At 38.1% G+C, this 16,042-nt stretch overlaps 1 protein-coding gene across 2 annotated transcripts; it reads right to left on the bottom strand.

Moving 5' to 3' along the window:
* Positions 1-9,544: 9,544 nt before the first annotated feature.
* GPX8 (glutathione peroxidase 8 (putative)) lies at positions 9,545-14,259 on the bottom strand. 2 transcript variants are annotated; one of them, XM_004328846.4, is made up of 3 exons: positions 14,041-14,259; positions 13,184-13,445; positions 9,545-10,153 (listed from the first exon to the last, which is right to left on the bottom strand). In XM_004328846.4, the coding sequence occupies exons 1-3, from the start codon at positions 14,242-14,244 to the stop codon at positions 9,990-9,992; spliced, it is 630 nt and encodes a 209-aa protein (XP_004328894.1). In that variant the 5' UTR covers positions 14,245-14,259; the 3' UTR covers positions 9,545-9,989. The 2 variants fall into 2 exon arrangements, with proteins under 2 accessions (XP_004328894.1, XP_019785602.1); XM_019930043.3 differs by lacking the exon at positions 13,184-13,445.
* Positions 14,260-16,042: the final 1,783 nt, after the last annotated feature.

Raw genomic sequence — 16,042 nt, 5'->3', positions numbered from 1 at the left:
AACACTTAACCATAATAAATGATTATATACAGGAAATTAGCATTACTATATTAACTAATCTACAGATATTATTCACATTTCTACAATTATTCAACAAATGTCCTTTTTTTTTTTCTGGTCTAGATTTCAATCCAGGATCTCATAATGCATTCAGTTGTCATGTCTACTTAGTTTCTTCTGATCTGTGACAGTTTCTCAGTGTTTCTTCATGACTGACCCTTTCAAAGAGTATTACTGGCCAATTATTTTGTGGATGTCCTTCAATTTGGGTTTGTTTAGTATTTTCATTATTCAAGTTATAATTTTTTTTTGGCAAAAATATTACAGAGGTAATATTGTACCCTTCCCAGTACATTATATCAAGAGGCACATGATGTCCGTGTGTCATTAATGGTGACCTTAATCGATTACTTTGTTAAGGTGGTGTCTGCCAGGTTTGTCCAATGAAAAGCTGTAATTTTTCTTTTTGTATTTAATCATAGGAGGCAAACATCCTCATCACATGCACACCAATTTTAGCATTCATGGTTCCTGACTGAGACAGTATGTGGTGTTTGCCAAATGGTGATTTTTCTGTTGACATTATTCTGATGTTAAATTTCAATCTGAATATTTAAATGCACAATAACTTTTAAAAGGAAGATTTTGACTAATATTTTTCTACTTTACACTAGGGGGGAAAAGGCATTTGGAGGCTGTGTGATATGCCATGGAATTAGTGGCTAAAATAGAATTGTTGAATGTATTACTTATAGATAACTGAATTCTAAATGAATAATTCACTATTCTTAGTACTTGTAAGGAACATGGGATCTGAAATCCCAATTTACATGAATTTACAAGCTCATTAATTGAATTGTTTTTTATTACTCCCATGTTTGTACCCATTCTTATAAATGGGTGAATATAAAATGGTATTTTAAATAGAACTAAGATTAGAAGTTTTTAATTTTATTTCAATGTATTGCTACTTTTAGTTGGTATTGAAAACTAATCCTTTAAATCAACAATACTTCTGACTCTCATCCAATGATATTTCACTTTACTTAGCCTCAATGTTTGCTGAAAGGATTTACTGGAAGTTGGAATGAGTATCCTTTGAATGCACTGCAAGGAAAGTGGAATTCTTGTGGGTGAAACTTAGAGGTCTTTTAATCTGAAGGTTATTTGACTAGCAAGCATTTTGATAAATCTCATTTGAAGATTAAGTTACCCTGTGCAGCATTTCCTCTAACCCTTTATCATGTAAATGGAGAACTGGCCTAAGACTGGATCTTAGCCTTGAGGCCATTTTTATTTCAGTATGAAGGAAAGCAGGAGAAATGAGTTTAGATTTTAAAACTCACTGACCATTTTGACTATCTGATATCTATTAGCCCTTCCCCCTCCCCAAATGCACAAACCCACATGTTGCATTGGAGGGAAAGCAATCCAATTTCAATTGTGGGGGGGTGGTGGAGAGGAGGGAGGAGGTAATGAGGGGGGAAAAGCAGACTGCTAGACTGTCAGAGGTTTCCCAGACAGTTTCCCCCCATGCCATACGGCACAGCTCTCCTCTCCTGGCAGCTCAGGTGTGCACAGCCCAACTGGCTTATTTTCCTCCAAACCCCTCCCTCAACCCCGAATATCATCGTCTCCTTTATCACTTAGCCCCCAGTCTGCTCAGCTTTCTTGCTGGGTCTTCACTCCCTATCAGGTCCTCCCCGTCACCGGCCGTTTCACCAACTTTCACTAACCATTGTTAGGAGGGAAAGCTCAGAAGCTGAAGTGAGAGAACATGACCACTGCCAAATGGTTAGAGCAAAGAAGAATTTCTTGAATAAATATGTCAATGATTCCCCCCCTTTCTCATTAGCATAGAAATCTTGCCACGTTTTCTTGTCCGTTTGAAGGTGGAGGAAGAGCTGATGACACGTTGAGGGAACACGCCTAGACTCAATAGCTTAAGCAAAGGGTGATTAGCGTCAAAAGAGAGGAGGCCGGAGAGTTATGCACCCCTCCGATCCCTCAGAGGCAGAGGCAGGATGATGGGGTTGGAGAATGAGAAGTGGGGGCCGAGGAAAATGGAGCAGAGTTCGTTATTACAGAACATTTTTGTTTCTAAAATGAAAAGAACGTGAATTCCCAGAACCCGCTTCTTCGCCCGCCAACGGCCTTGCCTCCTGCAGCTGTCCAGCCCTCCGCTCCTGGCCCGGCTCAGGCCCGCCACCGCTCGCGGCAAAGCTTGGCGCTCCTGTGCGCGCCTCCGCGGACAAAGAGCTGGAGGCTGCGGGGCGCGGCCGCCGGCCGGGAGGGGGAGAGAGAGGGAGAGAGAGAGAGAGAGAGTGAGGACCCAGGCGCGCGCAGGGGGAAGCCCTCCCGGGCTCTGACGTCACCGAAGCGCCGGCCAATAAGAAGCCGGAGAGGGGGATTCCCGCTCTGGCTGCCGCCCCGCCGGCTTTTTAAACCGTACCCTGGGGAAAGCTCGCTGAGAGCGGTGGGAGGAGTGGGGAAAAATGGGAGGTTAGGAGTTAAATATGATCGTCCTGGGGGACAAGACTCCAGAGGTTTGATGATTAAGAGTCAAGACTGGCTTAGACCTGGGGGGCAAAACCAAAAGCGGTCGAGGAGAGGCTACTCTCCAGCCAGATAGGGCAAACTCCTCCAGAGATGGAGTGGAAACTTGAGCGCACCGCCCGGAGGAGGGTCCGGACCGAAGAAGAGATCCTATGGGTGAGTAACGCCCTTTTGTTTCCTCGCCCCAACTCCCTAAAGGGACTTCTTGTCGAAGGCACCGTTTATAATACCTGTTTAGGACCAAGAGGTAGTTCAAAACTCTAAATCCTGATTTTAATTTTGAGTTGTGTAATTTAGTTATATTCTGGCGGTGCCTGTTTTCTAAGAAAAGTGAATGTAGTTTGACTAAGTAAGGATCTAGAAACATTCCACGCCTAATATTATGATTTTCCTAAACAGTTTATATTCATATATGTTGTCTGTATTTTCAAAGGAGGAGGTCATGCGGGTGCTCGCCAAAGACATGAAACAGAAGAGAGCTCAAGATTCTCCCAAGGTGAGTGTCCAGTGCTTACTCCAGTTCTCTGTCTTGAATATGACCTCGAACAAACTAATTCTTGCTAAAGATATTTGCTGGAAGTATGAATTGGTCTGAAAATACGAAAAATTTAAAAAATCTCATACTATCACTAACTACAGTCTATATATTAAAGAGTATATATTGAAACATTTTTGTAAGAAACTGAAGATCTCTGACTGACAAATAATGGTAATCATTTTAATCTGAATGTTACGTTCTAGTTTTTGCCTCTACAGCAAAAGATGAAGCTTGGGTGTGTCAGGTAGGCAGTGCATCTTTAGCTGGCTGTTATAATTTCATTTTAACAGTTGCTAGTTGCACTCCCCTCTGTTGTGTTCATAAGCTTGCCCCCCAAAGAAACGGAAATGGTGCTATCTTGTGGTCAAGAGGAGAAGTGGCATAATCTACGGCCCTTAGGTTAGTAATTTAACAGTTGATCCCATGTAGTACTTTTTCACCTTGAAAGTCCAAACCCAAAGGCCTTTAGCGTCTCTTGTAATCAGTGTAAATCATTATCAGGATTCACCTTGCTTCTCTCTAGGCTAAATAGTTCACATTCCTTTAGTCTTTACTTATAGATTTTAGTTTCAAAACCATCACCAGTTTTATAGATTTTTTTCTAGACCTTCTTTAAATTTTTCTGTATTTAATTGGTGACACAATAAATTGAACACATAACTTTCAGAATTCAATGACTAATAGCCTTTGTAGCCAGAGAAAACAAATGACATTTGACTCCTAAAATTCCCTAAATACTTTAATATTTATTTTTCCCAAACAAAGCTGAAGATTTGTCTTGCCTACCTTTTGTATCACCATGGCTCCTAGATATTTGACTACCTGATACACACAACTGGTCTTTTCGTCAGTAAATAGAAGTAATGGGAAAAGCTACAGTTATGTATAACTTTGTTAATTCACTTGTATAGCAGTATCCGAGCCTTTAATTTGTAAAACCTAAGTGGAAGTATTTTGAAAGTTTTCTTTTTAAGTTTTTGCATAGATTAAAGAAAATATTGGTTTTATTTCTTATAGTATTTTTGGAGGAACAGGTTTTGCCTGTAAGTTTTCTTTAATGTGACTATTAAGATGAAAGTTCTGCCACTGTTTCATGTTACAAATTTAGCCTCAGTGACTTTATGGGCCATGAAAAGCAGCGGTGACCTGAATCAGGTAGGCAGTGTATTGTTAGCTGGCTGCTTTGGGTCAATTCAGCAGCCACAACTACCCTGCCACTTGCTTCTGGATAAATTCTCCTTGTTAACGAAGTACACTGGTTACCTGTGTGTGATGGGTTGGCAGTGTATTGTTAGCTGGTTGAATATGTGAATGGCATCAGCTAACATGCAACTGCTATCTCATTGCATGTACAATGAACATCAGAGTATAATTAAATCTGTAAGTAATATGTGTGTATGTTTGTGTGTATGTGTACTTTTTGCCATGAACCGGGTCACTCTTTACCATAATGTTTATTACTACTTTTCAGTTATAATACAACAAACAGCTTTATAATGCTGAAGAAACTACTCCAATTAATTATTTTAAAAATTTCAGGTAATATTCTGGAGTCTCTAATACTTGTAGACAGTATTAAAGTATTTGTGAAATTATATATTTATTTTAAATATAAAATTTAGAATATAATGACAATTTGGAATGGAAAACCTAAAATGTTTCCTCAAATTTTCAACTTTCAACTAAGTCTTTAGAATTCTTTCTGGATCATTAGTTTCTTAATTTGACATTAGAGTAGGTTTCAGTTACCAAGGGTGTGTACAGCTAAAGGGAGAATTGAAGTAACTTTCCAGATGAGTCAGTCAACTAAAACATTTTCACTTGAATATCAAGAGAATTGGGGATTTTGGGGGTTAGGGGATGGGGCTAAATTGTTTGGAAGATTTGCCTTGAGTCTTCATTTTCTGTAAAATCACAGACTCATACAGTGTTTGGAAGAGAGCATGATATTTAGCTTGAGAAGGGGGAGAACTGACCGCACAATATAATTTAAAATATTTTCTCATTCCTTGGAGGCCATTTTGACTCATGGAGCCGTGTCAGGTGTGTGCTGGGTCCCAGACACACTGTGGTTGTATAAACATTTGCAGCAAGTTCATGGAACTGACTTTGGTGGTCTGGTCAATTATTTACACCCTAAATGAGAAGTGAGAAATGTATCACATTCTCTACTGCATTGGACTATAAGTTATGGGTAAAATTAAATTCTTACCTTATTTAAATGTAAACATTTCTAGAACCATGGGTTAAAGAGGTAACTATAATTTGATTCTTACGCATATTGTTACTTTCAAATCTCATCCTCTTTTTGTTGTTGCCTAGTATCATTCCATTTCAGCATCTTTGTGTTTAAGTATTCCTTTAATGTAAATATTGTTTTCATCTTTTTTTAAGGTTAAATTTCAACATGTTATTTTCTATAGAAAATCACTGATCTGTTGATAAAAATAAAACCTACTAAATTTAGAAGGCTTGTCCTTTGTGTTTTACTTAAAAAAATTTTTTTTAAAGAGCAAGACATAAAATGCCAACATTTATACTCAATAAAAAGAATACATAGTTCAGTTCCTATTATTGAGATGATGAGAAAGGAAAGAAAGAATCGAGTGTAGTAAAGATAAACAAGGAGGTCAATGGGTAAGGAGGTGATTAAATGTTTAAATTCAAAAAGAAAACGTTTTCGTAAGAGTGGAAGGAAAGAGAGGGATCCACACTTGGGATGTCAGAGGAAGAGAAGATGGAAGTGGGTTGAAAAAAAGAGGAGGAGGGAGGCAAAGCTGGTTGGAAGTATCTTCTCTGGGGGCAGCCACTGCTGTTCACTGGTGCTGGGGATGTAATTGCTTCCCATCACACCCTCTGGAAAATGTCCGAGTTTCTCAGTGCTGTTTAATGGCTCTCCCCCACCAGCCTCTGCCCCCAAAAGAGAATGCTTCCCTTGGCAAGGTGTGGCCTTAACCGTTCAGAGGGAGGAGGGAACAAGAAGAGTGGGAAGAAGTGTGATGTATTAGTTTCTTGGTATAACAGTTATTAGGATTTTATTATTCCCTGGGGAACATGAAGTCAAGCTGAGGGATAAATACAGAGCGTCCCCATGTTAGCTGCACCCAAACATGACATTTTTCTTTCAAAGGAACACGTTAGCAGGAATACACATGATTTTGTACAGGGATCACCCAAGACCTTCCCGCTCACATCGGGCAGTCTTGAAACAGTTAATATGTTTAAAGAAAATAAATGTAGAGAACTAGTTTTTGTTTTCCTTCTTAGACTTTGTCTCTCTCTCTCTCTCTCTCTCTCTCTATATATATATATATATTTTTTTTTTTTCTTATTTTTTACTGGAGTGTTTTCCTACTTGAAATTACCTGCAGGCAATCCAGTTACGTCGTTAGATTATAGTGTGATTATACAGTTATAATGTTAGCAGCTTTTCATAATTCAGTATAACTGCATATACATCCACATTTATATATAACCTGTCAAAATAATATATTTGTAATAAAAATAAAGAGTATATGTGATATGTTTTTGCTTTAGGTTTTTCTCTGTGGAGATCCTTATTACCGTAAGCCTGATTTTAAAAATTTTGTTGTGCTGGAGCCAGCTTGTCCTGGTCTGTGAGAATTGATTGTTAAATTTTCAGAAATTTTACAAGCCAGTTATCAAACCATTAGTAGATTAAAATTGACCATGTGGGAGCATTCACACCATAGAAATTGCAAATGCTGCAAATTGGGACGACTCCTCCAGAGATTTGGTTGTTAAACATTTACCAGTCATCACTGTATATATGTTATATATACTATAGTTATTAAGAATCATGTATATGTACATATATACATACTATAGGTATGCTATAATTAGTACGCAATTTCAAAAATGAAGTACAATTTTTTGGGAATATTTCAGGCAAATTCATATTTATTCCACTCTCCAACACTCTGTATTTTTACATCTGCCATAAGATGATGATCAGAAGTTAGTAGGAAGTACTCCTCTCCACTTCCCAAATAAAACAAACAAAAACAAACTTCGTCAATGAATTATTAACCACAGATAAAAGCATTTGATTTTGTCCCTTTCCTTTGTCAGGAGGACAACTGCTGAATACTCTTTTATGGGATGCCTACTATTTTTGTTATACTTCTCAGTTCAGGCAGTTCGTAGCAGTTTATGTCCCAGACTTTTTTTTTTTTTTTTAGCGGTACGCGGGCCTCTCACTGTTGTGGCCTCTCCCGTTGCGGAGCACAGTCTCCGGACGCGCAGGCTCAGTGTCCGGACGCGCAGGCTCAGCGGCCATGGCTCCAGGGCCCAGCTGCTCTGCGGCACGTGGGATCCTCCCGGACCGGGGCAGGAACCCGTGTCCCCTGCATCGGCAGGCGGACTCTCAACCACTGAGCCACCAGGGAAGCCCTGTCCCAGACTTCTTGATGCTGAGATAGGGAAGGTATTGTGCTTAGTTCAAGAAAAATGCATTTTTTTTCTCTGTGTGTTTGCCTGACGGTATTCATATGAGACATTTGAGGTCTGGGTGGCGGCACATCAGCAAATGGCTCTCCTCTCTTTCATCACACATAGCCTGGTTGTTACAGAACCCTGAATGGACACCTGTATGACACACATTCAAATCCCTACCTGCCTTCCCTGCATACTCAGAGGGGCAAGAGGAGAGAATCAAGCCTAACCTAGCAGAAATTATAGGTTGAATAAGGCAACCAAGTTTGGAGATATATAAGTGAAAAACCCACTTTTTATGGCTTTGGAGAGAACTAGTGATTTGGGGCAGGATGGACACCTCAACTGCGTTCTCTGGGACAGTCCTGGTCGTCCCCCAGCTCATTACTCTCTATCTGGCAGTGGGGTGTCTACGTAACCTCTGTGGTGCTGGCAGATACACTTCTGCTCACACCCTGACTGTGAGCACATAAACACCCCAGCCGTCCTGGAGCGCTGATATGAATTCATGGAAGTCGTAAGCGGGGGTAAACAGCAAGAGTGCTCCAGAAGCAACACTTGGAGGGATTATCCTAAATAAAATTTTGCTTAGAGGCCCAGAATTCAAATTGCTAACAGGCATTTTTGGGGCAAGCTTGCAAAAGACAGATAGACTAGTGAGGTGGCTTCCATTTCTTCAACAACAATCCAGGTTAGTACTGATTCCTGATCACTTGAAAGCCCTTGGGAACTTGGAAGGGGCTTTCTGTTCACTTTGACCCCACCCCCAATTTATAGGTGAGGAAACTGAAAAGTAGTCGAGCTTGGCCCAAGGACCTGCCGCTGGTGAGAGGTAGAAGCGGGCTTTGCTCAGACAGTGACCACCATTCTTTTTTTTTTTTATGTCTTTTTTATTGTGGTAAAAGTCACATAATATAAAACATACTATTTTAACCATATTGACTGCTATTCTTGAGGTGCCTCTGCACATCCTCTTGACCTGAGGGGAGCCACACCTCCACCCCCATCAGAGAGCTTACTAAATACATTCAGAGCTGGGGGTTGGACATCTATGTTGAAGTAGAAGGTATTCCGGGAAATATATTTGATTTTTTTAAGAACTTTAAACACTTTTGCAGAATTACTGAGGTGGCACTACTGATTTCACCATAAAAAAAATATCTTCACTTTCACTCATCAGGTCAGAATTGGAGAGCCAATTCACAGTTATTTAGATTGGGTCTTCCTTCTTAGCCAAATTCTACATGACTGTTTTTTCACACTGGTTTTTGGCTCCAGTATTCCTGTTTAACTCCTTTATGAAATGAATATATATTTCATGGGGCAATAATTAACCTTCATCAACTTGGCAGGTTGCTTTTTTTCCAATAATTAGAAGGCTGACAAAATGTAAAGATCAGGACTTTGGGAGGAAAGGTATGTTGTGGCTCTATCGAAAGGCTCAGTGGTTGCTGATGTTTCTAAGACTCATGTAGTTGCAATCACTCCCTTTTCTTCGTTAAGAGTTTTGACTGTTTGCAGTTGATTCTTCTTACTACAGCCATGAGAATGATGCAGCATTGAATTCTTTCCAAATGGCTAATCTAGTCTGACTAGATTAGCAACCAAAATTAACCTGTAAGGAACCTGTAAGGAATTAACCTGTAAAGAATTAACCAAAACCTGTAAGGAATTAACGTGTAACGAATTTATCAAAATTAACCTGAAGGGGAATCAAGCTGAATGATCATATACTCATGGCTTTTTTCTTACACTTGGGATTTTCACTCAAAAATACAGACTGACTCAAGTGTTAATATTCTAATTATGGAATTTGAGTTGCTTCTAGAAAATAATAAATATTGAGAAAGATGAAGGCTTTTTCAAATGTTGTGATAATGTCACTTATAAGTGACTATTTGGCCAGGTGTAGTAAAACATACCATGAACCTGTACTTAAAAAAACCCCCAAAATCCTGTACCTGAAACAAATAAAAATACATAAGGATTAGAATCTATATTTCACATTTTCAATGTTTATTTTGTTTTTTATTACATAAAAATAATCATTTATAATTAGTTACTCTGGAAATGTCACACAGTGTCTTGAATTCAAACAGTGGTCTAGTGTGTTGGCATTTCCATCAAGAATGATACTAGAAAATGTCAAGTCAGACAATAGGATATTGAAGCACATTGGTGACTGTATTCTGAATTATTTAGTGTGGTCAGATGAAGTATTTAATATATTTCATTTAGAGTCTTTGGCTACTCTTCATTTTTGCTTTAGGTAACATCTCTATCGTGGGGACATTCATTACCAGTCACTGACAAGATAACATAAAAGGAAAGTCATCCTTCAGTGCCACATTTAATTGTCAGAGTATTTAAAATGGGATCAAACCCTCACGGAGACATTTCTGTATTCTGATTATTGCCTTAGAATGATTCAATGGCATTTTCATAGATCCTCTTTCTTTTTTATGATCATTTGTCTAATCAGAGCTGCTATCTCAGGCCTGATGATTTCAATGGGTTCCTCTGGCCTCCAAGATTTCACAACTTGACCTTCAGGGTTGACCAGATACTTCCAGAAATTCCATCTTGGTTCCTTGTTTGACGAATCTAAAATATGAGAATATATTTTCATGAGTAAATTCTTTTTCAAGATTTTCATTTTTGTTAGTATCTGCATAAATTACAACTTTAGAATCAAGTTCTAGTATTGTCATCATTTCAAAAACCAAACTAAACAAAAAGCAAAACACCCAAACAAAACAACTCAAAGTTTGTGTAAACAGATTTATAGAAATACTTGGTGACTTCACTGATGATTCTACTGACCTAGAATCAAGAAATGAAATAAATTAGTTTATTTTAGATTTGTTGATCTCCACCACAAAAAATTTACCCTGTCACTAGGTGAAAACTTTCAGTTTCTTAACATTTTTTTAAAGATAAAGTGATGTTCTAAATGTCTTTGGTAATAGGAATGTATGGATTACTTTTTATAGTAAATATATATATGTTTTTAATATTGTATGTTATATAGTAAGGAATTCTAAATAATTGTAGATATCCTTTGATACATCTTAATTTAGGTAAGAAATGTAGAAGTTTTTTTCTATTTATATCATACAGGATTTGTGTGCATTATTATTGACTAACATGAGAAAAAATATAATTATTATGTGCCTAGTAATGTATGCTCAGTGCTTTAAATGGATCCTCTCCTTTAATCTTTACAGCAACCCTGTAAACATTGGATATTATTATTATCCCCATTTTGCAGATGAGACAAATGGAGGCCTGGACTCACAGTCACATGCTAGTGAGTGGTAGAGCCTGGATTGATATCTAGACCTTCCTATTTGCAGAGCTCGTGCTGTTAAAATAGGGAACATGGCAAAGCAAACAGATTTTAGGAGGAAGATGACAAATTCATTTTTGTACACAAGGAGATTCAGGTTATGTGGGACACCCAATCAGAGGAGGCTTCGGAGCTTAAGAGCAAGGGCTCACCCAGGGAAAGGGGACAGAGTAAGGAGAGCCCATGTGGATGTGGCAGAATCCTGAGGATCAGTAGCGTTAAGGGTGGAGGAAAAGAGGAACCTGCAAGGGAGGAAGAGAAGGGGCCAGAGTAGAAGTCACAGGCAGCGAGACCCCCCAGGCTCAGGAGAGTTATGGAGTGAGGCCAAACACAGTGATCTAAGAAGGAAGCAGAGACAGGGAAGTGGAGAAAACAAATGTTAACTATCCTTTCAAAAACGTTGCTGATGAGGTAGGTAGAAGGAACACACTGCCTAGAGTTTTTAAAATTGAGGGATACTTTGCTTTATGCTGGGGAAAGAACAAATGCGGGAGCACAGGTTAAAAATAATGAATGAAAAGTAGCCTAATATTTACTTATACGTGTTTTATTCTGTGTACTGTGCCAAGCATTTACACTGGTTATTTCATTTTTAATAGTGTTGCTGATTAGCTCAAACATCAGTGACTTGGTATGAACATCATATTATTAACTAAAGCCTTCTTAAAATCGCTTTGAAAAATAGCCATTTTTATGATGGAAAATGTGTTTTTAAAGATAATGCCCATCAGGGCAGGGCTCTCTCTAGTCAGTGTAACATCTTCGTGTGAATTAGAAAAAGATACCCTTCCAGGTGGGGACAGTCCCTCGGCACATACCTTGCACTTGCCTGTGTTTCAGCCCCCGTTTGCCTCCTTACTCCTGTTTAGTGGACAACCTGTACACCTGTACAGAGCCATCTTGTTTGTGAGTGCATGATCAGGTACTGTCCATTGTGGCCAGTTTTCAAAGATCTAATTTTCATTTGGCCGTCAACTCATAATCTTTGTCTCTGGAGCTTCATCTAACTTTAGTGAAACCTTAAATCACTGTTATGTTTTGATCACACAGGGTAAGTGGAGTTTCAGAAGCTTTCTTAGTGACAAAGGGGAAGAACCTAGGAGCTATTGTGCCCAAGTTTTTGCCTGCTGTAATTGAGAGATGATTACAGGGCACATGCTCTGGCTTTTTTTTTCCCGTGCACCCTGGAAATAAAAGGAATGAAGACCTCACTCTAGTTGCTATTTGTGGTGTTAGGCATTATATTGACTTTCCCTAGAAACTGAATATAATGTTTTTGGATGATTCTGATTTCATACTTAAATGAAATATTATAGGACATCATTAGCTGGTTTGTTTGATTGGAAGCTTGATTGCCTGGATGAGGTCATGGTTTTAGCAAAACTTAAATTACCCACAGTGAAAATGACTGAGGCTGTTATCTATATAAGTTAGATGAGAGGACATGAGCTGAATGTCCTTTAGAATAGTGTCTGCCACAGTGTAAGCTGTATGTGAATAAGTACTTTACTTTTATTATTAACACACTTAATCCTCCAGGCACTCTTAGGGGGTAGATACTATTGATAACGTCATTTTACAAACGAGGAAACGGGCACAGAGAAAGTATGTGCCTAATGCCACCCAGCAAAAGTAAAGGAGCAGGGGTTTCAACACAGACTGGGGCCAAAGTTTGGCTTTTAGTCACTATACTGCACCACGTTTATGCTGGAAAATCTTTAAATAGGTTTCTGTAGCTAGCTTAATTACAGAGATAGACTAACACTACCCTCCTCCAAAAAAAATCAAGATATATTGTTTTGAATTTTGCCAAAAACCACCTGGCAAACAGATATTATTTACCCTTGAGGATAATATCTTAGATAAGTAAGGCAACATAAAAATAACCACAAAGATAAGTTCAACTAATAACGCTCAGCAATATTGATGTGGGACGTATAGCTTTAATATTGGGGAGGGATATTTGCCCACATGTTAGTTAAATGAGAATTGAAATATTTTGTGAAAATAGCCATGACCACACTTAAAGTAAATTCTTCAGGAAAATGATCATAAAAATAAAATACACTGGAGTAGATTTATTTTGCCATCCAAGATGTTAAAACATTGATTTCAGGGAAGCATAACTTATAGAAAGTCACAAAGGATGAGAATCTAGCTCTTTGATAGTTTTATAAAACTTTCCCACTAAAACATTTCAAATGAATGTATTGTCCTGGTATATTTGTTTTAAAAATGAAAAGCAATTAAAAACATTAAATTGGTGAGACAAGGTAGATATTTACCAACAAGAAATCTAAATGCAGGTTCTGCTTCAGGTCCTAGAATCTTAATCTTGTGGAAGATGGGGAACGTTACTCCGAAGTTATTTCTTGCAAAAGATACTACTTCCTTGCTTGGGCGGGGCTCCGATTCTCCAAACTGATTGCATGGAAAAGCCAAGACGCTGAAGTGGAATGGTCCAAACTCTTTGTGCAGTTCCTGCAGTGCTAAGTAATTTCTGTCTGTGAGTTGGCAGTCACTAGCCACGTTTACAACTAGTGCAACCTCCCGGAAAAAGAAAAAATCCAACCGGAAAGTGAAGCAAATAAAAGATTAAAAAAAATATTTGCAAGTAGTTAAAATCCTAAACCATTTTGGAGGAATACAACCTTTGATAGATGGTTATCTCATATTTTTAGATATACCCAATTCTGCTGAAAATCATAACATGGATGCATGAGTTAAAACTCTGAAAAATCACGACCATTGAAAAAGCCCTATGTACTCAACTAAAGTTTTTTTTAAAAAATAAAAGATAAAATATGATTATTGATAGAGTACTTTTTAATGTTGTTAGATTATGGAATTAATACTTTCATATTCACATTATATGGAATACTCCATATTCACATTACTAACTAAGAATTTCCTAAGCAACTTAAAGTATTGATCCATCACTTAAAGCAAACAGTTAACATAATCAGTTATCAGTTAGAAGTATATAAACTGAGAGCTCTGATGGCTAAAGTGATATACTAATAACATTACATTGAAGACTAAATTATAATATGACCGTTTAACAGTGAAAAATGGACTATTAAGAGAATAAGCAGAGAACACGGACAAACAACAGAAATAAAAATCAGAAGATACAACTTACTTTGCCTTTAAACTTTTCCAGAGAAACCGTTCTTCCATTTGCATCTTTCACTTCAAATGTATAAAAGCTGTTGATTTTAGGTTTTAGGAATTTTAGTTGTAGAAGAAATAACATTACTGTACATAGAACCATAGACAGCAAAACTGCAAATACCTTTGCTTTGGGCCCTGAACATCTCAGAGGGTAGGCTGTGAGAGGCTCCATTTTGGATGATTCTAGAGGGAAGTCTCAGCAGGCTGGAATTCAAGGAGGAGCTGAAACTTGAAACCAGCCTAGTGTAACGGAAAGTCAGGAAGGACAGACTAGCTCCTCTCACTGCTGAGGAATAGAAAGACCTTTCTCAGATTGGGAATGGAGTGAAACTCCTGAATGAAGTAAAAAGCTCTAAAGAATATCAATGTATATATGATGTCAGTTGCAATTTTTGCTTGAAAAATCAGGACATTTTTTGGTAGCTCTTTAATATCGGCCCAACAAAGAAAATATTTCACCAGAAGATGGTGCCCTTGTAACTTGAAAGCTGTGAGGTGCTCCCAGCAATTGACTGGATGTAGGGAATTTGGTGTATAATACCCAGGAATAGTTCAGAATGTCAATTAAATTGGTCTATTAGTATGACACATGATCTATAGGAATTTAATATTATATGTGTATATATAATGCATATGGCTTAAGCATGCTATATGAGTTCAAGGAATTTATAGTGGAAAGGGCAGTGAAATTTCTGAAAAGGCTACTCGCTATGACCTTATCTAGCTAAGGCAATGCCAGGTGAATATAGTAAAAATAAATAGATTAAAAACAATGATGGCTCTAAAAAAACCCTCCTCTACCATAAAGCAAGCTATAGTTCAGTGATTTTTCAAATTTTTGATTATGATGCATAGTAAGAAATGTACTTTACAATATAGCTCAGTACATAGACAGGTGTAACTGAGACATTTCATTAAATGATACTTCCCCTTTGAACTGCGTTGCACCCTGGTCTACTGCATTTTTAAAACAGCCTGGTTCTGAACCATGAAAATGATTTCAAGGTTCACCAATGGGCTGCAAACTGTAGATAGAAAAATACTGAACTGTATAATAAAGCAGGACTTTAATAATTAAATAAGATATTTCTACACTAAAGGCAAAAACACTCCATCCCCCATCCTACTTGGGTGCATCACCTAGTTGCTTATTATCTTCATTTTTTTCTGTGGCTGTCACTTTCTACAGGAAGCCTAACTTTGTTGAAAACTTTAGGGGCAGATATGGAAAGGGAATTGAGGGCTGCATATCCTGAAATCCATGGTTCCTTTAGCCACCTTAGAAAATGCCCTGTTTAGAGCACAAAGCAAGTTTTTTTTTTAACATCTTTATTAGAGTATAATTGCTTTACAGTGACACGTTAGTTTCTGCTTTATAACAAAGTGAATCAGCTATACATATACATATATCACCATATCTCAGCTATACATATACATATATCACCATATCTCCTCCCTCCCTGCCACCCACCCATCCCACCCCTCTAGGTGGTCACAAAGCACAGAGCTGATCTCCCTGTGCTATGAGGCTGCTTCCCACTAGCTAATGATTTTACATTTGGTAGTGTTTATATGTCCATGCCACTCTCTCACTTTTTCCCAGCTTACCCTTCCCCCTCCCCGTGTCCTCAAGTCCGTTCTCTAGTAAGTCTGCATCTTTATTTCTGACCTGCCCCTAGGTTCTTCATAACCATTTTTTTTTTTTAGATTCCATATATATGTGTTAGCATACGGTATTTGTTTTTCTCTTTCTGACTTACTTCACTCTGTATGACAGAATCTAGGTCCATCCACCTCACTACAGATAACTCAGTTTCGTTTCTTTTTATGGCTGAGTAATATTCCATTGTATATATGTGCCACATCTTCTTTATCCATTCATCTGTCAATGGACACTTAGGTTGCTTCCATGTCCTGGCTATTGTAAATAGAGCTGCAATGAACATTGTGGTACATGACTCTTTTTGAAT

The sequence above is a fragment of the Tursiops truncatus genome, chromosome 3 (assembly GCF_011762595.2).
Source record: "Tursiops truncatus isolate mTurTru1 chromosome 3, mTurTru1.mat.Y, whole genome shotgun sequence".
In the NCBI taxonomy this organism is placed as follows: Eukaryota; Metazoa; Chordata; class Mammalia; order Artiodactyla; family Delphinidae; genus Tursiops; species Tursiops truncatus.
The sequence above is the reverse complement of the archived record's forward strand: the minus strand, read 5'-3'. Positions and strand labels throughout refer to the sequence as shown.

Excerpts from the sequence above, each read along its gene's own strand:
- GPX8 (XM_004328846.4), bottom strand. The coding sequence starts at position 14,244 with ATGGAGCCTCTCACAGCCTACCCTCTGAGATGTTCAGGGCCCAAAGCA. Across the intron at positions 13,446-14,040 it reads TGGAAAAGTTTAAAGGCAAA|GTTGCACTAGTTGTAAACGT; the intron begins GTAAGTTGTATC and ends TTTTTCCGGGAG. Across the intron at positions 10,154-13,183 it reads TGCATTTAGATTTCTTGTTG|ATTCGTCAAACAAGGAACCA; the intron begins GTAAATATCTAC and ends CTCATATTTTAG.